Source organism: Mixophyes fleayi, chromosome 2 (assembly GCF_038048845.1).
Source record: "Mixophyes fleayi isolate aMixFle1 chromosome 2, aMixFle1.hap1, whole genome shotgun sequence".
NCBI classification, from domain to species: Eukaryota; Metazoa; Chordata; class Amphibia; order Anura; family Limnodynastidae; genus Mixophyes; species Mixophyes fleayi.
In genome coordinates, this window is record NC_134403.1 from 91,136,625 (window position 1) to 91,160,737 (window position 24,113).

The 24,113-nt window shown below is 39.8% G+C and overlaps 1 protein-coding gene across 1 annotated transcript in view; it reads right to left on the minus strand.

The window, feature by feature from the left end:
- WNT10B (Wnt family member 10B) overlaps nucleotides 1-23,404 on the minus strand; it is a 35,505-nt gene extending 12,101 nt beyond the window's left edge. The window contains exons 1-3 of the mRNA XM_075199637.1: nucleotides 23,136-23,404; nucleotides 10,698-10,858; nucleotides 433-695 (exon numbers count right to left, since the gene is read on the minus strand). Of these exons, the coding sequence (XP_075055738.1) occupies nucleotides 433-695; nucleotides 10,698-10,780 (346 nt within the window). The 5' untranslated portion in view covers nucleotides 10,781-10,858; nucleotides 23,136-23,404. The remainder of the gene's footprint in view (nucleotides 1-432; nucleotides 696-10,697; nucleotides 10,859-23,135) is intronic.
- Between the last annotated feature and the right edge of the window lie 709 nt (nucleotides 23,405-24,113).

Here is a 24,113-nt window from a genome sequence, read left to right on the forward strand (position 1 = left end):
GGACACCCGAGAGAGGAGGGAAGGGGAGAGATCAGGAAATGAGATGTAGAGTTGAATGTTGTCGGTATAGAGGTGGTATTGGAGTTGAAGAAACTGATGAGTTCACCCAGGAGGGAGGTGTACAGAGAAAAGAGCAGATGGCCAAGGACAGAACACTGCGGGACTCCTATGGGAAGGATAGATGGGGTATGGGGTGAAAGCAGAGGAGCGGTTGGCAAGGAACGATATATATATATATATATATATATATATATATATATATATTTCCGCGTTACTACAAATATGTAAGTTCTGTAAGTTCTGTACATATGTGTCATCTCAATCATTGGAAAATAAATGGACAGAAGAAGAATGCAGTTTACATGTAGTTATCAATATTTTAGAAATACACAATGCATCATTGCACCCATGTCTGATTGGTTCTGAATGTACCTCTCTTCAGGATGGCGCTGTCATGTGGAACTTTGCCCCCAGTCTCCAAAGTGGAGCAATTCCAACGTTGCCCTTTCAGTTGGTGCTGACATTCGTGTATGGCGATTTGTATTCCCTGGAGCGCTGAAGCTGTCACATCAGGGCTGCGCACACACAGTCCCAGCTGGCGTTTACTTAAGCCAGGCAATGTCAGGCAGACGGTGTTGGGAGTCAGTATGGGGTCGTTGGGTAACTTCAAACCCAAAATATCATTGCACAGAACTCTGGGGAGAAGAGACAGAGAGGGGAGGGATGATTTTCAGTACACACAGGACTAATAATAGTGTTCTGCTTGGAGTACAGCATATTCTAGAAAGGAAAACATAAGTACACATTTGCTATGCAATACTTTAGAGGAGTCCTTGCCTTATAAGAACATGTATTAAAGCAGTACTCTCGTCTAGCCCTGGAAGTGCTGCTTGATTTGACTTCTAAAAGAGAACATGGTGTGACAGGGAGGACCGATGGGGCGCTGCAAGATCCTGGCTAATGGCCTCTTGTTGGTCTACATGGTCACACCTTCACATGCTGTCCACAATGCACTGGCTTTTTGGCCTTTACCGGGGCTGTACTACAGAAATGGAGGAGACTAGGGAAAAACATGCAGCAGGCCTGAGTCATTAAAGAGAGCAAAGCATATAAAAGGAGTAACTTTGCACCTGGGGAAAACCATGTTGCATTGGAGGGAGGGGTAAATTTAAAATACGGGGACAGATTTATAACTGGGGTAGGGTATGTCCCAGATCAGTGTAAAAATAAAGCTATCAAATATTTGTATGCTACAAGAAAAAACAGCCAGTATTTAACTTATGTGCTAAGTAATAAACTAATTTGCACCCCTTGCATTGTAACATGGTTTGTCCTGGAGAACATTTACTCCTTTTTTTGCCTTACTGACTCAGGCCCGCAGTTCCCAGTGCTCCACTAAAGGGGTGACACAGCTTGGTTAACCTTAACATCTAACTTGTAGAGCATAATAAAAGTGGGTGGTGAGTATGACTGACAAACATCTCAGTTAATCGCTGACCCAAAACTTCTATGGTAGCATATACAACCAATTATAAAAGCAAGCTTATTGCATTGCATCACTGCAATCCAACTGGATCTGTACAACTGCCCACAACTCAGGTCTATAATGCAGATAGATCTCATAAGAATGAAATGAATCAAAAGCCAACCGGTTTGTACTCTCAACATAACCTTAGCAAATAATAAAAATAATCTAATGACAAAGCACAAACAACAAAAATATCAACAATGAACATGACATTATTTTAGCTATGTTTGGCATATCTGCTAATTTTCATAGCTAGCTTCATATTTGTATGGAATTTATATGAGACTCATCTGCATATAAATATTTATATTTTCTTAATTTCAAAAGAATATATCATGCCTTGGCAATCACCTATATGTCATTCAGTTGGGATTAGAATACTAGTTTAGATGCTAGTTTTAACAGATGTACATGAAACCATTAAGTGCAGGATAGGACCTGTCAAATCCATTGGCAATAAATAAAAATAAAATACAAGGCCTGAAGAAAATTGCATTCCAGTGAATCTCCAGTGAATGATCTCTTCTGTTACTCAAGGCACTTGTTTTATTCGCTACTGTCTTGTCCCAATATGTATGCAAAGGCTGGAGTGACAGACAACTGGCACTGCCTATGTTGCTTAAAGTTTCTGCTTAGAATTGGAATGTGCAAGAGACGGGGCAGCCGAGTCAGAACAGGTGTCTATTCTGTCTCATATACTCTATGCATCTGTAAAATAGTTAACCCGTCTGCTCATCTTGCCCTGGGTGGGGACAGAAAGCTCGACCGCTGTCAGAATCTCTGTGGGACGCTCCCTGCAGGGTGAGAATATATTTGTCTTCACTTTGGAACTAGGGCTCAGCAATTTCTCTCTCGCTGTAGGAGGGGCAGGAAAACAGAACTCAGAGCCAAGGGACCGAATGACAGATCAAAACATGCCCATGCTGAAGGGAAAATAATTCATGTTTTATAACCTTAGTAATAAAAGCAGTCTTTCTAAAAACAGGAAATGAGAATGTAATAAAACTTACAGTACATAGTGATACATTATTAACATACACATTAACAAATACGAACAAAAACATTTTATACCACAACATGAAGGGTCCTTTATAGTGTCAAAGTACATCTTAATGTTACAACATCCCAGTTGTCCAAAAACACAGTGCAGGGGATTTGAACACTCCAGATACCTACTGTATATGCCCCAAGTATCATACATTTCTACATATCTGCAATGAGTTATAGCTCTGACAAATCACATAAAACGTCACTACATTCCTTGCCTTGAAGGGAAACCACGATGCAATTCAATATGTTGTTCAATATAAAATCTGCAATTTATTTGATTGGAAAACAAAACCAAAATAAAAAAACACACAGCTTTTATGTTAGTATGCAGATCCTCTGTAGTATTTAGCATTCTGGTTGATCTAGTTTTTTTATACCTATAGGTATCAGGATATGGTAGGTTTTAATTGCTTTCACTAATCCCTATCAAAACAAGCATAACAAACATCAAAAATTGATGTATATTGGCAATGGCATTATATAACCTATTTTATTCATATTGCCTTATGGAGGTCATACAGGTATTGAGACCTGTGGCCACAAGCATTTTCAATACAGAGTTTGTTCGGGTATTGCATGATGAACCATCCCTTAATGGTACGGTCTAATCCTCCTATGCTGTGGTTTATTTTCCTTACATTAGAATGGAGATAGACACTGGGGAGGTGCAGGCAGAGATAGACACTGGGGAGGTGCAGGCGGAGATAGACACTGGGGAGGTGCAGGCGGAGATAGACACTGGGGAGGTGCAGGCAGAGATAGACACTGGGGTGGTGCAGGCGGAGATAGACACTGGGGAGGTGCAGGTGGAGATAGACACTGGGGAGGTGCAGGCGGAGATAGACACTGGGGAGGTGCAGGCGGAGATAGACACTGGGGAGGTGCAGGCAGAGATAGACACTGGGGTGGTGCAGATGGAGATAGACACTGGGGAGGTGCAGGCGGAGATAGACACTGGGGAGGTGCAGGCGGAGATAGACACTGGGGAGGTGCAGGCGGAGATAGACACTGGGGAGGTGCAGGCGGAGATAGACACTGGGGAGGTGCAGGCGGAGATAGACACTCAGTGACTGGGGAGGTGCAGGCGGAGATAGACACTGGGGAGGTGCAGGCAGACTTGGAATTACTGATCCCTATGACAAAGTGCACAACCTATCTACAAGACATATATGATCATGAAAGAAAAGGACTTTTTCACATCCATATTCATCTTGTATTATGTAAAGAAGCCTGTGTGCACCAGCTACATGTTCTCTTATAGAGACCAGTGCTGACTAATGTATCAGTCCTCTATGTGTCTCTCCTCCATCTAGTGTTAGAGAAACTGGATATTTATATACCTATGTGTCAGAGGGGGAACTAGCGAGCTGTGAGCCGAGGTGCAAGGGAGACGGTGAGGAGGGAACCAGGGCACCAGACCTCTGTATCTGCCATGCAGTGGGCCCTATTATCTCCATGAGCCCCGATTCACGGCACCTGCCGTACCAATGGTAGTTCCGCCTCTGCTATGTGCGCTAAGACTATGAGACGCAAACAGATGCATTTAGCCCAAATTCCGGGTTTATAAATACTGTGTAGTATTAACTTAGACCTGTGTCTGGTGTAAATTGGGTGCATATGCTACTGGTGCATAAAGTTGGCTAAGTTATGCATTATGTCCATCTTTTTGAGTTAAAATGCATCAATTTTGCAAGCAACTTTGCATCAGATCTTATGTAGTTAGTAAAAACAACAGGCTTCTCTCATGATTGAGTTCACAAGGAGGAAAGCATTACATTCAGTGTGCTCAATGTTCTATGTCATTTTCCAAGCTGGCTTCCCCCAGACCTGATACCAAAGAAGCAGTGATGCACAGAGGGAGCTCCCGGGAGAGCAGGCAAGTCTCCTGCATCCGCAAATACCTGGTCAAAATAATACGATTTGCAGTGAATCGCGTCATTTTGGCCCCGCCCCCCGGATCAAAACATCATTTTTACACGGGGTCGGGTCCAAAATGACACGATTGACCGCTCCCCACCCTCTCCTGCCCGCCAGTCACGCCCCCTGTCCGGGATCTCCCGGACTTCAGTACCTAAAAGTAGGCAAGTATGAATTACAGACACTGCCAAGTTGGTGGCTTCTGTATATTGTAGAGCAGAATATTTTGTGCTTGTTTTCTCTGGCTCTTAATATCGTTATGGCAGCTCCCTGAAACAACTGAGATTGTAGAACTGGTAGAAGTTGATGTTACTAGTTCAGTGTGTGCAAATGTTTGAATAATTGATTTTAGTATAACTATTTACAAATGCAAACTGTATTATTTGATGTTGCGTGTAGTTTTTAAGTAGCAATGACTCAAGAATCAGAGGAGGTCTGTCGGTTGTTTTACTATTTGCACACTGGTGTCAGTTGTAGGCATGTGTACCGGAGTGTGGGGAACACAAGTCTAATAAACAGTAATCTCTGTGTTTGCTGACTGGCAGGCACACACCAGGTATGTTAAACAAGTGCCAGCACATAGGAGGCCCTTATCTGCAGATCTGAGCGAGACTCCCTATCTGTTAAAACACGTTTTTTTGTGGATCTCAGATTTAACAGCAGTTTACGCAATATTATATCTCATTATAAAGATGCTTGTATTTCTTCCTCCCTTTGCGATTAAACATTCCTGCAAATGACGTATGGTAAAACTATATATCTGGGGCATATTCATTAAACTCTCGCTGAGTAACCAAACTAAGGGACCATACCAGCTACATGGGAGACAGAATAAATAGATGGCAGAGTCTAGTCAGTTATGTCAGTAAGGGTAATTTCTGAAAAATACAGGCCCACACTGCGCCTATTTGTCTGCCAAAATGCAATGTCCAGCTCCCAGTCTTTGGAAAATCTGCTATAATAGGGGAATGCACCTGCATTCGTGGGTTAGTAGATTATCTACAAAGTATAAATGTCCCATCAAAGTCAAGGCATTGCCCATATGCTACCTGAGGTAGTCCCCAGACACTGCTTCAACCCCCCACAACATATTGTGTCTATGCAGCCTGGCTTGTTACTAGCTTACCCAATCACTCTCCCTCTCCCATACCACACTAATGTCAGTGGTGTGATCCTTACAGAAATACAGGAGACCAGTAAATTACCACATCACTCATCACCACCTCGTACATTAGTATAATGAGTGAGCCATTGAGGTAATAGATAGGAGTGCTAAGCATCACTGGTTTACTCATCACACAAATGCAGGAAGTGGTGAGGGGTGATCTAGTCATTCACTGACCTGCGACCACATACCACCTCCATCTCTGTAAGGAGTGCACCAGTAACAATAGCAGGGAAGGTGATCGGGTAAGCTAGTGACTGACTGGGTAGCGTAGAAGTGACCTGGTCAAGTTTTTTTTATATATTGAATATAATTAAAATAAAATATAAGCCCCACTGCTGCCTCCTAGAGGATGCTATTTGAGGTGAGGTACTTACCTCATGACAGAAATGTTCCTGATCAAAGTCCAACCTAATTACACTGTCAGACAATCCACGTCATTAATCTTTTTTGCTTATCTCCTAAAACACTGTCTAGTTTAGCATCATTTATGTCGTAAGATAATCAGGATAGTGTGAAACTTGAGTCTGTCTTTAATACATGTATCACATTTGTGTGTTTGAATGTTTTTGGTCTAAAAATACTGCAGAATTCCTGCAGAAGTGCAGCTGGAATGTGCAAAATGTGTCCCATTGAATGTACAGGAACACGGTTAGGTTTCCACAATCTGTGATCAGCCAGAGAATTGGAGTCCTTTTGTGGGGCGGAAAACGCTGCACGTCTAACCATAAAAAACTGGTATTCCCCACTAACTGTGCTGTCTTCATCCCAACCAGCTCATTTAAATAATCCAGTCCCACAAAATGAGATCTCATTTTCCAGCAAAAGTCTTCATGTACCAAGGAACGCATCCAATCCACCCAACTCCCCCCATCAGCAGGCGCTACCTATTGCACTCCCACAAGCACCACATCTTGGTCAACACATCCATTAAAACAAGTGCATTTTTGCAAACTTCACAGTGTGGCATCACAAAACAGCATTTGCACGGTGATTCTGCACTGTCGTAAGCGACTCTTATTGAGGTAGATATTACTGTCAGGGACTGGTGGCATCCAGACTACTACTCCGAGGTTCTTAAGAAGGTGAATGTCATGGAATAACAGTGACTCAACAAGCACTGGCTTGTTTCATTTCATTGTATATTTAACAGATTCATTTTGCTATTTTATTGAAGTGTAGTGGTCTCATCCACTACATGGACACACTTCCCACCCCACAGCACAGTTACTCCAGATCTCTGAACTCTTAGTACTTTCACTATTCTATCCGTAACAAAAACTTCCGTTTTATTACTTTAGCTTATCTGTATGATGTATTTCCCCCCCCCCCCTGTACAAATTGCTTGATGTAACATCTCCTAAATGTTGTGCCCTTTACTTAGTTATTCATTTGTAAACTCGCCAGATGAAGGGGCATCTGTGCTCTGAAAGTTAGCAAATATAAACATTTCTTTTGGTTAGCCAATAAAGGTATCACTCCTGTAATACTTTTGTCTTTTTTGACACAAAAGTATTCAACATCACATAGATTTTTCTGGCTGACACGGTACTGCAATTATTTTATTTTTTTATTGTGCTACACATTCATTCCATCACATTGATAGTCATAAAATACGGCACTGCCCGTTCTACAAAGGTTGTCAATATAAGTCTTCAGTTCTCACCTCTCTCTGCACAACAGCACTCAGCTACCAGTGATGGAAGATAAATACTTTGAAACTCATTCAGGTCAAGGTGCAAGACATCCATAAATCCCACCTTGACAGCACTACTGAAGTTCAGATGTTTAATCATTTCATTGCCGCTGGCAGAATTTCAATTTGTGTTTATCCTATTTGAACTGGAACATAACAATATAGCTAGACACAAAAAGCCGAAATAAACCCATTCATATGAAATGACACGATTACTGTAACATCTCGCAGAAGACTGGAAACAAAGATGCAGCAGCACATGTAGAATGTCTGGCATTCAGTAGACCAGCTTTTGTTTGATACATGTATCCCGAGGGACACAGAAGACAAACAGGGTTGCCAATCATTAGCATATTTACTGACAATAAAAAAAAATTTTTTTTACACATCTAAAAGTAAAAAATTAGATGTATTTAAAAATCAGACCCCCTTGTGATGCTGCAATAATACACACAGAAGGGTCACAGCCAGGATTTAGAGACTGCATAGAGCTGTAAACCCTTTACGTATAGTCCTCTTTTGTTGTAAATGCTGCTTTTAGTTTTAGTACTGGACACATTTATATCATACTTACCAACTTTTGGTTGGTGTGCTTCTGGAGGTCTCGGGGGCAGGTGGGAGTGTGGGAGCGGGGCTCGCCCAATTGCGTGATTCGGCCGCGCCCCCACACACCCACCTGGCAACACAATTTTACCCTATTCCAACAGGGGGCGGGGCCACGACGACCCACCGTGTTAATAAACGTGGTATGCTGCATGCAGGAGGTTGCCCCGCTCTCTAGGAAGACTCCCAGAAATTCGGGAGTCTCCCGAACATTCCGGTAGAGTAGGCAACTATGATTTATATATAAAATAAGGGTCCGTAAAAATGCTAGTCATCAGTATGCTTTTATAGTCTGGTAAATGTAAAATAAAATATCAACTTGTTGTATTAGTAAATTACAAAACAAATCAAAGGGGTAGCTATACAGGTATAAGTAAATTGGTATTGGTATTGGTATTGGTAAATATTTACAGATATAAGAGGGTACTTTGTGCTATCTGACAAGAAAAAGGTTGAGCAAGCTCGCTCTAGACAGGTTCTAAAGGCGAAAAAGCAAGAATATTATTTACTATTACTGTTTACTATTTAGGGGTATATTTACTAAACTGCGGGTTTGAAAAAGTGGAGATGTTGCCTATAGCAACCAATCAGATTCTAGTTGTTATATTGTAGAATGTACTAAATAAATGATAACTAGTATCTGATTGGTTCCTATAGGCAACATCTCCACTTTTTCAAACCCGCAGTTTAGCAAATATACCCCTAAGTATTTAGCAATTGTTTCCAAATTTCTGCATAATTTGTTTTGTCCTTCTTTACTTAAATTATATATATTCTTTCCTTTATGCCCTGCACATGTAGGTGTTCATTTTAAGCATTTAATATGCGTTTTCAAACATTGATAAAGGGACTTTGATTCTGACTGTAAAAAATAATATAAGAGAATGGACGTGTACACACACAATTTCTGACAAACATTGTTTTCAGTTTGGTCTGTTTTGCGGCAATTTTGACAATACCTACAGTGTTCAGAAATATTACGGGTGTTCTATGGGATCATTGCACTCATATGATACATAGCATGCTGTGCTGCAGGGAAGTTTGGAGACCCATTAATTAATATATTTAGAATTTTCTGCTAAAAGTGAGAACAAATTAAAAGTTTTTGTCTGGGATGTAACTAGTGTTGTTTTTCCGCACTTGTGTGCTGGGGCTGGCTGGCACATTTTACCCCAGGGGCCACAAAACTTGACTCAGCAGCCTGTTAGGAACATTGTAAAGGAAAAAAATGCAGGTGGCTCAGTGACCCAGCCCAAGGTAGCCCAATATGGGACCGGCCCAGGGGAAAGGCAGATGCCCCCCTGCCCCCCAGCCCAGCCTGCCCCTGCTTGTGTGTATGAGCCCTAATACAGAAATTCATTAAATCTAGAAAACATATATATGTCATGACAATAAAAATAAATCTACAAATAATGTAGCCTTGCACACAGCATTCAGAGCATGTGCCTGTCACTGCCAGAAATGGTGATGCCACAATATTCTCTGTGTTAGACACATTAAGGGATGTTGCCTATAGCAACCAATCAGATTCTAGCTTTCATTTATTTAGTACCTTCTACAAAATGACAGCTAGAATCTGATTGGTTGCTATAGGCAACATCCCCACTTTTTCAAACCCGCAGCTTAGTAAATCTAGCCCTAAGTCTTTTATAGACGAGGATATTTCAGTCAGCACTAAAATCCTCTCCTTCCTTGTCCATACAGTACAGAGGTAATCTCCTTTAGATGTAGAACAACATAAACAATTACAAAATTGCAACTTTCTCTTTGACGACCTTAGTAGTCATTATAAAATAAAAAATAACTGCACTTCTGCCTCACAGCACTGGGGTCATTAGTTTCAATTCCCGACCATGGCCTTATCTGTGTGGAGCTTGTATGTTCTCCCCGTGTTTGCGTGAGTTTCCTCCAGGCACTCCGGTTTCCCACACTCCGAAAACATACTAGTAGGTTAATTGGCTGCTATCAAAATGAACCCTACTCTCTGTGTGTGCGTTAGAGGATTTAGACTGTAAGCTCTATGGGGCAGGGACTGATGTGAATGACAAATATTCTCTGCACAGCGTTCCGGAATTGGTGGCGCTATATAAAGTAAATGATGATGATTTATGTATTAAATGATTCTAAAAAAGAAGGTTCATTTTAAACCACTATTACAATTCAATAAGTCATGTATAAAATTAGAAACTTTCTCAGACATATAAGCAAATATTTTGGGAGCTAAAGAAATAAGGTTGACTTCCTGAGGGAAGCATTCAGTAAAGTATAGTATGGAACATTTCAGAGCCTACATGGTTGATAACAGAGAACAGTCTGAAGCTATGGTATGGAAAATTTAATAGCTTTACTTGTCAATAATTTTAAATATATTTTTATATGCTACTAAAGCTGCAATACCACATGTAGAAAAGATTCTACTAATGTGCCCACACCCCCCCCCCCCTAGCCCAAAACTCCAGAGGCCAAACTCCAGAGGCTGCACCATGCTGCTGCTTTCACCCGGTCTGCCAGTCTCTCAGTTCTGGCCAAATCAAAATAGTTAGCCACTTTAAAATGGCGGCAGAGGGAGTAAGTGCATCCTCAGGGAGTTATTTCCCACTTTCTCCTACGTTTTCATTGCTTCGATGATGTTGGTAGATTATGTAGAATATAGGAACTCTAATATATAATATTGCTTTTCACCTAGCTAAGATACCAACAACAATATCTTTCCCATTCTCTCAGTTCTGGCCATTTACCGGCTGCAGAGCCATATGATGATGGTAAGAATCCAGGGCCAGCTCCCTGTGGGCGTGTCCCAGGCCATCCTCTGACCTTTCATTGGACAGCTGTGGCAGAGGGTGAGGCTCTTTCTTCATCTCCTGGTCCAGGAGCTGCCTCTTCTCCAGTCTTGCTGAGCCTGTTAAAGACAAACCACAATGAACCTTAACATTTCTATAATACAAGCAAACAAAAAATAGCAAATTGTTAGGTGTGACAATAAAAGGGGACATAAATGCTAGAAATACATTTCATGACATGTAACCAAATACTGCAAAAAAATTCTAACTGAAAAGTATTCATTGTGAATGAAAGGTCCAGTTTTAGCTCATTGCTCACAGTTTCCTTGTTGAGGGTTCCCTGATTACTGATCAATTGCAGAGGTTTCCAGACAGTTTTGGCCTTTCTCTACACTGTTTCTCTTCCCCCTCATCCTGCCCTTGAACACATATGTAGATGTAGCCTGAAGAGCTGTTGGTTTTAACCCCTCACCTGACAGAAGGATGGACTGCACACAAGGAGCCTGTGCAGAGCTGTGCCCGCATACGCTGAATCGGAGGAATCTCTAGCTGCATCCAGCTCTCTACCTGTAGTATATGTGTTAGGTTTACGGCAGGCGTACTTACACTCACGTACACATACCCAGAACCACATTGTGGGCCTGATTCATTAAGGAATCTAAGTCCAATTACTTGTTGTATTTGATGTATTTTCACTCTGCGCATGTGCAAAATCGAGCCAAAGAACGCAATTCATGTTCGCACATAAATGGCACTTCCGACTGCCTACAATTTGAAGGGTGGAACAATTCAAGCCCTGGACATTAAGGCACGTGTTTTTCAGCCATATCACTTGCACCAGCTACAGATCAGTGATAGTGATGACGGACGTGTATACATGCCGCAAGTGTTTGCAATTAGGAGCAACTGTAAAAAGTATTTACATATACAGTACGCATTGAAAGCATCTCGATAAATGTATTTGGTGTAAAAAAAAAATGAGAAAGTGTGTTATGTCTGTCTCAATACGACAAGTGGCTTGTAAGCACAGTGTACCTACACCCGTATTCAAGAAGAGACGTTTCTTCAGTCCAGCTTGTAGTTGAATACATACGTGAGTATACCAGAATGACGTAGTTTTTAAAAAATACATTAAATACACACACAAAATCCTATAATATATGAACAATCCATAAAGACATCACCCAGCAGCTTCAGAGTTGAAATTTAAAGTAGCCAATCAGATCTGGTTAGCTAGTGCTGGCTATTGCTGACGTTCGTCATCATTGTGTATTTGCGCCAACCCCTAGGCCAGTGTTTCCCAACTCCAGTCCTCAGGGATCCCTAACAGTGCAGATTTTCCAGGTCACAAGTGAAATAATTAGGACCACCTGTGGATCTTTCAAAATGTGTCAGTTAGTAATGAATACACCTGTGCTCCAGCAAAGAGATATGGAAAACATGCACTGTTGGGGAGCCCTGAGGACTGGAGTTGGGAAACACTGCTCTAGACTTATGCAATTCATACGGCTGTTAAAGACATATTGGCGTCTGCTTTCAGGTTTGCATTGACATTCAGTTCCGTGAACACGCCTGTACTGTACTCGCCCTACGTCATGCCTCTTCAGGTGCAGGCTGGCGCAAGTGTGTGCGTCCAGCTGTGCATAGGTGTAGTTATTTGCAGGTCTTTTGTGGGCATGTACATAGTGAAATCACTCAATTTACGGTACACGAAGAAAACGGATACAGGTTCAACTCCACATCAGGCCCAAGGATTTTACCATAAAAACAGATTATAATGATAGTAAGGATTGTAATAAAAGTATATGCACTGTTAATGAAAAAATAGCTTTTACATTTGCAAGATAATAAAATATATGCAGGATGTTTACATTAAAAAAGTGTTCTAAATTAATATATAAAAAATAATCTCTGCCCTGGGAATGCCATCACACCAATGGAAAGGCAGTTATACAGGAACTAACTGATTCATTTGGCTTCAGACTAGAAATCAGATCATATTGAACAGGAAAGAGTAAATGTTATCAACATTGTAAAGATAGTTTTGGATATTAAATGAGCTAAATGTTAAAGACAAGATATTTTTTATCAATCTTAAAAGGTCTGTAATCGTCGATCGTTGCATGTTTTTAACCTTTTAAATTTGCTGGCAGGACACTTTACATACCTGGAGCTGTAGACATCTGCTAGCCATGTACATTTCTAAACATGACTTAGCAAGTGGCTGAATTCTAGTGTAGCTAAAACACGTATGATCTCTTTCTCAATTTACACTATGCTCATAAAATAACTAACTGTCTGATTAAGCCTTTCACAACCAGATATCCCATAATCTGGGTAACTTCTCACTCTCTCCAGCAGTCAACAATCAACTTTGTCCCTAAAGATTATTTTACAAGGACTTCATATTATCACTCAAATATTATTATGCACAAATGTAATTCTAGCTGTCCGCCAACTAACCCTTGGCAACCACATGATTATCCAAGAATAGTTTACCATTAACCATTAAAGCAATCTTTATGGAATAATTACCGACAATGGACTTATTAAAATATTATATTTTATTTAGTGATTTAACGTTTTAGTTCTAGTCTACAGAGTTGTGATGTAGAAATAAACCACACAACGTTACATCTACACATGCAGTCAGCCTACCATTGGGATAATATAGTGAATATCAGAAAACACTGTAGGTGGATAAGAATATTATGTAACAATGTAACAATTAAGAGCGTGATTATTTTTTTACTAAAATGCATAAGGTTAATGGTAAAATACAGGAATCTCTCTTATTATACTGCACTCCATAGGAACCAGAAATAGAAAATCCTAAACAATGTACATACTATTATCATTATCATTTTATCTCACTATTTGTTATGTTTTTTTTACAGTGGTTGAAGTGAGCTGGTATGATATGTTGTTATGCCATACCCCCACTTCTCCTGCTTCTCCCATTCACTTACATTTTCCATACCGGCTACTTCTAAATTTCAATACAATATTTCAAATTTCAGTGTTTAGCATATTTCAGATTTAAGGACCCCATAAAAACAAAACAATTTGGTCTGTGGGGCACAATTCGTGAGAGTCCAGAAAAATATTCTACATTTTATTTCGAAAACATGAATCAGCAAGATAAGTAGTTAATATGATGTCCACTTAAATTGGTGACTAAAATCTTTGCATACATTGGCCACAAGAGGGCTCATCAAATGTACAAGTGGGCTTCAACTGAAATGCCACCTTATATCTGATAGACAAATTAGCATTAGCATTTGTATGAAAGTAATTTAGACCACCAATTATTTTCAAATACAAATATTTTCTCTTGATCACGAGTTGATCAGCAATTAAGGGAGAGGCTGCTATGTTTTTCTTTTTTGGGTTATTCAGGATTATTGAGTTTTCAATAGGAAGACAAACAAAAACATGACAGAGATTAAAACCATCAGGATTATCAATTAGTTGGGGTTGAAAAAGTAAATATTGTTAGCATCGAATCCACTGTGCCTCCACATGACAGTACTTTACAGCAAGTGAAATTGGACAGTTTCCATGCTTTCCATTCAAATGACTTTATTTGTTAGGTAGTCAGCCCTGGTCACTAGTTTTGTTGCCAGATGATTGCTAGAACTGATCATATCCATATAGATATAAATAGACAATCTGTGATGGGGGTGAAATAAGATATACAATATTTTTGGCAGTGAACAATTCCCCCCCGCAGTATGTGACATACTGTTGACTATGGAAACAAATGAAAGCATCTCATGTTCCAAGAATCATACCACCATTTAGCAAGTCCTCCAAAGATGAAAACAAGTTGTCATGAATGCTGACAAGTTGTCATGTCTTAACCCTGTTTACGCCATTCAGTGGCATCATATGATCATGCATCTTTCTCCTGTCAGTGTGCAGCATTCCAAATTTTTGAGACAAAACATCTGTATAATCGGTTGGTTGTTGGAGATCTTTTCCATTGCGCCAGGACAATTTGTGTGTTTATTTTATGACTTCTGTCTCAGGCTTCTGCACTGGAGGCTGCCATCTTGGGTGAGACATTTGCTAAATCCTGCCTATTCTGAGCACCTGACTTCGTCCACCAATTAGCTCCCTCTGCTGATTATAAAAGTCACCTCCTACTTTCAACAATTTGCCAGTGCAACATTTCCTTAGTCCCTGATTCCAGCTTACACTTTCCTAGTCCCTGGTTCCAGCTTACCACTGTTGTCATTTATCTGCTGCTGTATAGACTTCAGCCATTAACTCTTCGCGTGAATTCAGTTTCCTTCTGTTACTTCAGTGTTACCATCTGTTGCTGTTCAAAGTCCAGCTAATTCCCCCTCATGAGGATCCAGCTTTCTCTTACCAATTCCTCTGACTCTCCTACTGGCCATTTGGGTTGTAGGTTACTGTTCTGGGTCTTCCAGCTTCTGGAGTCATCATTGTGTCTCTGAGTACTTGTTTCCAGTTCCAGGCTTGACCAGGTTGTGGATTCCAGGGCAGTCTGACCCCTTTGGGGTTGCTCATCCCGAGTCCCTACTTTCTGATGCAGGTCCTGAGTCCTGAGTTGTCTGGGGCCAGTTCCAGGTTTACTCAGTACAACAGGTAGCTACCCCTCCTGGTATTTCTCTACCGGAATTCTGAGCCTTTCCAGTTTCAGTCTTGGTACAATAGTCCTCTGAGTTTCTGGACTTTGGGGGCTACCGAGTCTCTGGCCGTGGCTTCCATCTCTCGGTTCCTTTGTCCAGGTTCCAGTCCACCAGGTCCATATTCCAGTTGGTAATTCCTACAGAGTCCAGTCCAGTATTTCTCCACCTGTCATCTGGTAGTCACGAATAGAGTATGCTTTTCTCTTCATGAGCAAGGTCTTTATCCGGCCTCCTAGTTTCCACTTCACCTCTGATACAACTAGTCCCAAGGGTTCCAAGATGGATCCAAAAGACCCTGTTGCCATGACACAAGTACACTCTTCATGCAACGATGGAAACAGCTCAATTCTGAAGAAGAAAGGAAGAGTTAAGCTAGTCTCTACGGAACTAGGTACCTATAGCCAATCTTGTAAAAGTTACAGAGATGGAGGTTCACCCTACAGCAGTCCAGATCGTACCAGATTAAGGTAATCATTGTATCAAGAAAATTGTGAATAAGCACATACAGAATTAAGTAAAGAGCTGAAGATCTACAGACGTCTGAATGCACAAGGTTCAAAATAAGTCTGGTCCTTGTTGTCATGAGGCAAATACCTATTTTGAAGAAAATTAGTGAATTGTAAACACTAAAAAGAACAATAGCCAATATAGGTTTTAAAATATTTTCAAAATTCAGTGTTTGAAAAAAGAGATCTCTATAAGGACTTTGCTGATACAAATGCAGGAGAATATATTGAGATTAGGAGAGGATTGAAATATTCTGTGTGGAATTTAAAGACACATACTTGAATGCCGAAAATGGTGATGCTCAAGAGAGATGGGGAGAGATGAGTTGATGGAGACTAGCTATAACCTGGCCACATAGTGCGGAGCTCTGAGGACACCTAAAGCCTTGGTTTGGTCATATTCTCCCATGTAGCTCTACAGAGAAGAGTATTCCTTGGTTATTTTTACACCAAGACATATAAGTGCCTTGACCTACTACTGAGAACTGAAATCAAGATGACTTGTGTGACGCTATAGTTAAACTGAAAGCTTAGAATTTGGTATATTTAATCTCTAGTTAGAAGTCACTAAAGATCCAAATATAATTATGGACTGAGCTCTAAATCCACCACCGAGTTGTGGTGTATGTGATGTAATATGAAAATGTTGTTGGATAAAAACTATAAATAGTCCAAGTGAGGCAAGATGATCGTACCCCATTATTGCAGAAGTTGTGGAATAAGCTGCCATGAAAGAAACCTGTGTATTGTGTCCGAATTATAGATGAGAATTTCCAGCTTTAAAAATGTCTAATGGCAAAAATGAGCGAATGGTGGTATTAGCATGTTCATGTTTTCCTTCTACTCATTTTTTACATAGGTTTTCCAAAACATAGGATCGAAAGCAATAGTTCTCTAACACTGGACATATCTTTTAAAAATGTGCATTTCTTTATTAGCTTAATCAACGTTTATTTTAGTGAGCTGCATCTTCTATAGCCTTCTACCAGATACTGTTCACTTGCTGTCTTTTAGGCGGGTCTGAGCTCCTTTGCGATGCTGCAGTCAGAGGCTTCAATACATTTTGATGTGAGCAGTGCCTTCACTTTAGGTGGCTTCTTCAAGTTTTCCATTCCTCCCATTCCTATATATTGAAACTGGTGAAGGGAAGTGGCAATGTCCTTAGACTTCAAATTTCTCCCCCCAGGCTGGTTTTGTTCGGTTGCCTTCCAGACCACATTAATGTTCAGCTCCATGGCACCAACCTACACCAAATCCTTTACACCATGGACACCCCATTGACCTCAATGCATTTTGCAATGAATTGCAAGTAAATGGGGCATGCAACATCCAAAGACTCTACCACACAACAAATGGTCCAGATTACAGGCATATGCAGATCACTGAAACCAATAGACTCCCTTCCCATCCCCATTTACTAGCATTAAAATACAGGAGTGCAAGCATTAGTTTTTTTCACCAGTGACTGGGGGCATTATGCTGGCAGGATAAAGAGGAAAAACATTTGAACACCTGATAAAACCAGGAGAAACATGCTGCTTCTGTATTTTTGCTGCCCTAGACCTTTGCCTACGTAGCCTGTCCACTACCCCCAGCCTATCTATCACTATCTTTCTATGACTCAACCGGCAGCCGCCTGGCTGTAGTTATATCTGAAGAATGAGTCTCTTAAACTCACATGCACCTCTGTTACATTTCTGTAATTTAGATGTCTTCTTTTTACTGTTACCTTAATATATATTTATATATATACTTTTGAGTCGGTAGAACCATCTCAGTGTAGGTTATACTTCGTCATCTTTAAGGTCATGTTTTATTCTCTTGTAGTAGACTTGACAATACTACTTTTTGTAGTAAACGTGCAAAACTGTCTGTATTGTGTTTTGTTGTGAAATTTTCCTTCAGCAGCTCCACATTATTTGCTTTTACACACTTCACTTGCAGTGTCCATGCAGCTAACTGCACACACTTGAAAATTAATTTCTGCATGCCCAGCTCACCCCATGGAGGTTTCCTCTGTTCTAGCAATCAACAAATTCACCTTTCAATAAGATTCTAAACCCTACTTGGCAACTCTCCCGGAAAGCCCGGGAGACTCCCGAAATTCGGGTCAGTCTCCCGGGCGAGCTGGCATTTCTCCCGGATACTGGATATCACCGAGAATCACGTCAAACGCGTCATTTGACGCGATTCTCTGTGAATCATGCCATTTTGGAGGGCGGGAGGGGGCGGGGTGAGGCCAATCGCCTCATTTTGTCCCCGCCCCCGTGATGTAAATTATGTTTTCGCGGGGGGCGGGGACAAAATGATGCGATTGGCCTCTCCCCGCCCCTTCCCACCCTCCAGTCACGCCCCCTCTGTTTCCGGGAGTTGGCAAGTATGTTTTAAACCCATTCTGGAGCAGAGGCATAATAAAAAGTAACTCCTCCCAAGTGGCTAATAGAACTGTTCTTCAGTGACATCATTTCCAGGGCTGTCATCTTCTTTGAGTCCATGCACAGTTGTTTACTTGTAAAAACCTTATTTTGAAGATCATACAAAGTCAGCCACCCAGGTTTCATAGCAATGCCTCCAATAATTATCTGAAGATAAATGTGTAGATGCCACTTTTACTATTGTCTATGTATATATCTCAGCTTCTCTGCAACTCTGTATTACAAAGATCAATTGCAGTAGCTCCATGTACAAGATTTCTTGTTTCTTTACATTTCCCATGCAGCCAACAGACAAGATCTCACTTGTCTCTTCTATTCCTGGGCACATCCACCTTCCAGATCATAGCAGTGAGCTATATTTGATAAGCGCAACTAAGCATGCACGGATTAAACATTTTTGTAAATATATGTCTGATCGCAACTATAAGTAATAACATTTCCACCACGAATAAAGTCTATATATAGCATCTGTAATGACTACGCTTGTGGTTCAGTTTTAATTAAAAAAATGTGGTTATGGCTTAGATATTCTTACTGCAGAAAGGACAAAAATTACAGACTTTCATAAATAAGTTCAATAAAAAGTTTTTCCCCACTAACAGTGATTATTAGCAAAGTGCCCGAATATTGTAGAACTTTAATATAATCGATTTCCTGTGATGCTATATGCTGTTTTATTTATAATATATAAAGGATTTCTTATAGACAGTAGGTTCTAAAAGGAATTGATTCATAGCAGGTTAAAAATTGTGGGTTTGTGTGACAGTCTTAAAGACATTTGCAAATGTAACACTTTTGTGTGTTAACTAACACATTATCAGTGTAAAAACCAAAGCTCATGTATGTAAAATGGTATTTCCATGGTGGCAGCCTAGATGTGAGAAACACTTACCCGCTGATATAATTAAACACTGCTCTGTGGGATTCAATAGTAAAAGTAAATAGTGCTCAGCATGACTATAAAACCAAGTAATACTTAACCACCATGTAAGCCTATGAAATACTTAATAGTAAACTGTACCCTGCATGCTTCACTAGCATTACTCTGCATGTGGTCACTGAACAGTCACAGTATTGGATCTGAGCAGTATCTTTGCAGGTGTCCCTGCGTCTCTAGTTAGCTGCAGTAATCCTCTGCAGGTATCATTAAAGCAGGTTTAATCTTGTTAGATGTTCTCTAGAATAGGACATGTTCATTTAGTATTATGTTTTAAGGCAAAAGTGGAACACTTTTTTGGTTGGATAATTGTATCACAAATATCAAAGGAACCTGTAACTTGAAAAGTTTGATTGTTATGCTATGGGACGTACTGTGTGGTGAGGATTTCTAATCTCTGGATGTTTTCAAGTTTACATTGATACTGGAGAGGGTGTGTGTGAAGGCTGGAAAAGTGTTCCACAACTGACTCACTTCTGACAAACGTTTACTTACAGTGCCCCAAAAAACCTGTGTTATGAGCTTCTCTGGGAGTGGTCCTATTAGATGTGAGGGGATGAGCTAATTTAAACTGGTGCAGATGTAATAGCTCCATATGGGTCTACCAAGTCATGTAAATCTATGTACTAAATAGATTTTATGTTATAGAGAACATGTTGAGGTGACAAGATTCAGCTGACGTCCATAGTTTGTATTTTATATGTCGTCACTAAAAGAAAGAAAATTCAACCAAGAACTTAGCAATTATGTAAGTGCATTGTGTGCACAGGAAAATGATTTGTTCTGGATCTTTGGTTTCTATCTGCAGTGACTGACACCATTACCTGATGTATCACAGCCGTCACTGCTCTACAAATGCTTAGGCTGCTTAGTTACAAATCAATGGCTTTCTAGAACTGCAGATAACCAAGCTCAGTTAATTAATGTACATCAATGATTACCTCAATGTATTTTTGTTCTTCTTTAAAAGAGACATCAAATCTATTGTCTGCCTGGGAAAGGTATGAAATAACACATCCTATTTCTATATAAATGATCTGTCATATGTCTACCACACTGGTGTAAGCAGGTGTAAACTGATATCTTTGTACAAGCGGTTGCATTTTAAGATGCACATGGCAAGCGCAAGAGTCAAGATTGCATATTTTTAAAGTCCTTGTGCCAGGTCTTGTGTATTTGTGACTGTGGGCACCTTTGTCAGTAATATTGATGACATCTCTGAAGACCTACAGGAATTGAATGTGCAGTTTGTAACAGATGCAAAAGCACATAACAAAAAACATACAAGCCTAGAAATAACACACGTGAAAAAAGGAGGTAACGACAAACTTGGAAGAGTTATCTCCATATGTTTTCCAGGCTTTAAATTGGCTTCATTTTTATGCCTGTCCCAAATTTGTTATTAAGATTTATTTGGAATCTGAAACTATTTGTGGTATAAAATGTGCATGTACTTTGTATCACGCATCAAAAGTAATGTGATGTTTTAAGTTATTAGTTTGTGGGTAATTGCAAGTGTTCCAAATATACTTGGCTCTTTGTTATGTATACACTGTGTCACCGGGAAGCCGTGCATTGAGATCACTACCGCTCTCAAGTATGTCCTATGGACACATTCTTAGAATAGTCTTAAACTCCTATATCTTCTCTGTCAGTCTTCTATCAAGTCACTGTTTCAATATGTGCAGGTAAAGAGTGGGGGAAGCTCGCAACAAACACCTATGAACCATTTATCAGCTAATGGTAAAATAAATATTGTTTTCCTACTATAAATAGTTTTTACAAATGTTATCCTTTAATTTTGCGATGTCAACAGTAATACATGCCACATAATATATTACCATCTTACCTGCTAATATAAATTCTTTATTTTTGGTTATTCTAAGAGATTTGGATACCAGGGATAACCAGTGCCAATACAGTAGTTTAGATAGTGATAAACTGTTCATCACTTTGAAAAGCAATTTTATATTCCTCTAACATAAGTAACAAGCTAGATATTGATGATTAACGCAAAAAAAACATAAAAAAATGCTTTTATACATTTACATATTATAATGGTTATGATGATATATATATATTTATACATATACACATATATATATATATACACACACATACACAAACATTGTGTATATATATATATATATATATATATATATACACACATTATTTAACATCAATGTCAGCACATTGGCTTTAATGTATATTATAAGACTGACAATGCTTGTTGGGCAACTGTGATATTTATTACTTGTGTTGCAATTCATGTTAATTAGTCACCCGAAACTAGATGGTAGCCTGCAGTGGGAAATCTTCCTAACCTTACTGAAACCAGTAGGAGAAATTCAGCCTTTCATCATATATAAGGTGCATAAATATGTTATACAATTGAAAACAACCTTTTTAGATCTGTGTCATGACATAAGTCCTGTAAAACTGTAACATAACCTGTCAGATAATAACGATATCATTTAGACTCAGTATATAATTACCAGTCTTTTCAATGTGACACTGAAATGAAATGCTTATAATGGAGAAGGATCTTTAATACTAAAAGCTGTCATTTTAAGTGTAAACCTAAGACAGTCAGAAAATAGATTGATTCAATGTGGTTTGTCTCAGGAATAACAGTTATCATGCATGAAAGAGTTCAGTTAATATGTTTCTGTTTAGTTTGAGTGATAAATCTATGACTTTTAAAGGCTTAAATAAAACAATGGAATGGATCTCAAACAGATGAATGATGGATTGTTTTGGCTAAAAGATTCCTGGTCTTGAATTCAGGAATCTATTTGTGACAAAAATGTCAGGGAAAGTTCTACCAGTTTTTTAATTATATATAGACAGTAATGGGCAATAAGAGCGTGTTGTGACATTTTGTTTTGATATGTATTACATAGGCCCAAACCTAGGGTGGCAGAATGGCAGGGGTGGCAAATTGTCCCTTACTTTCTCATAGGTGGCTTGTAATACATTGCCATTTTATTTATAGGATAATAGGGTATATTTATTTGTTATGCAGAAATAGAAAGTGGTGACCAGTGAGGCCATAGACCACGGAGGCTATGGGGAAGGGGCAGCAAAAATTGGCCTAGGGGGGGTATAAAATTGAAATGCGATCCTGTTTCTGTACTGTGAATTCCTACTATGAAGTTGTGAAAACCTTTTTTTAAAGAAGTCTTTACAGAGCCCTTCACAGGGTCAAAACACCATAACTATAGCTACTGCTCTGCTATATCAGCAGGGAGCTTTCAATTACCAGACCTCTATAAATCTTCCTTTACATCTCCTGTGTCTTCCTGCCTCCATGTATTCTACCTGTGGTCATTTCTGTAGAATATAGATCCTGTACTTCTACAAGGAGGAAGCCGTGGATACAGGGGCTGCAGCTGTAAATATCTTCTTGTTAGGTGCTGGGGTTTTAGCAAATGGTCCCTCAATTAAGTGGTAACTAATCACCAATGACATAACAACAGCCCTCCTGAGTCAATACACATTCGCAGACTGGTCTATACACCGGCATTAATGTCTAATTTCTTACATTTCATTCACACATCTGTGTTCGGGTCACATAACCTACATAATATGGATACATCATTTGTGGGAACTTTTCTATACACTTATTTGTCTCACAATCCTGCACTGCGCTGCAGTCCACTTCTCTCTATGTTCGCTGGTTCTAATAAAATAATAATATCATATTTCTGACAGGTGTATCTCTCATGTTATATAGTTCTTTGCCAATGTCTGTTGTAGTAGTATTACAGAGCACCAATAAGTTTCCATTTGTTTGTGTATAGTTTGTAATATTGTTTTGTGACCTCAGCTTATCCCCTTTGAGCCCTTTATTGTCCTACCTTCCTTTCCAGTGCTTGATTCGTGATCATGTGCTGAAGATGCTTCCTTTAAGTTTATCAGTGTGTCCCATTGTTACTGGAATCCTCTAGGTGCATTTGGACTTCTCTGTGACCCTTGTGCTTTCTGCCAGTGCATCTCTCAGTGCCACTGTCCTGGTGACCTGGCCACAGCAGGTCTCAGATGTAGTCAGGACACAGCCTGTAGCGCCACTCTGTGCAGCTCCCTTATGGATGTGTCTCTGGCAGAATCTCTCCTCTCTGTCTGTTTCTCTGGATAGTGAATGCACAGCCACTCCCTGAAGTCACTTTCCACTCCCCCCCTGTCCATCCCGAGGATTCACCTCTTTTCCTCAACTTTGCTATCATCTGTTCCTTTCTGTCTTGTTAGGGGTTTCCCATCTGTAAGGTGTAGAGGGTTCAAACACAATGCTACCTTTTGCATGCTGCTTTGGGGGACAAGTGAGTGAGGGATCACAGGGCAAAGTTCAACACCAATTTGCAAAACTCTAGGTGGCAAACTGCAACCGAAAAAGCACAAAAGGGCTGTTGCTGTTACAGGTAAAACTAAAATTGCTATCTATGGTATATGTCCGATTAATACAAACACATAGACGTTCACAGAAGAACAGAACACGTTGCTCCATCTGCTCTTAATACCATGCATATTTTCATTGTACCTTTTTATTACCTGAAACAGTTGAAATAGTTTTTTCCCCAGGCATCTTTTAATTATTCCCTACAGCATCTACTAAATAGCTTACACTTAGTGCTACTGTTACTGTCATTCAGTAACATTTGAGGCTTGAATTATTAGTTCAGTGAAAGGTGCTGTCACATTGCAGAACTGTATTTAGTAATAAAAAACAAAGGACACTCTGCAATGAACTGAAACCACCAGGACAGTATTGCACTTTTTTGTACTTTTTTGTACTTTGTATCTCTGAATTCACAAACATTGTGTCTTTAATGGTTTATAAT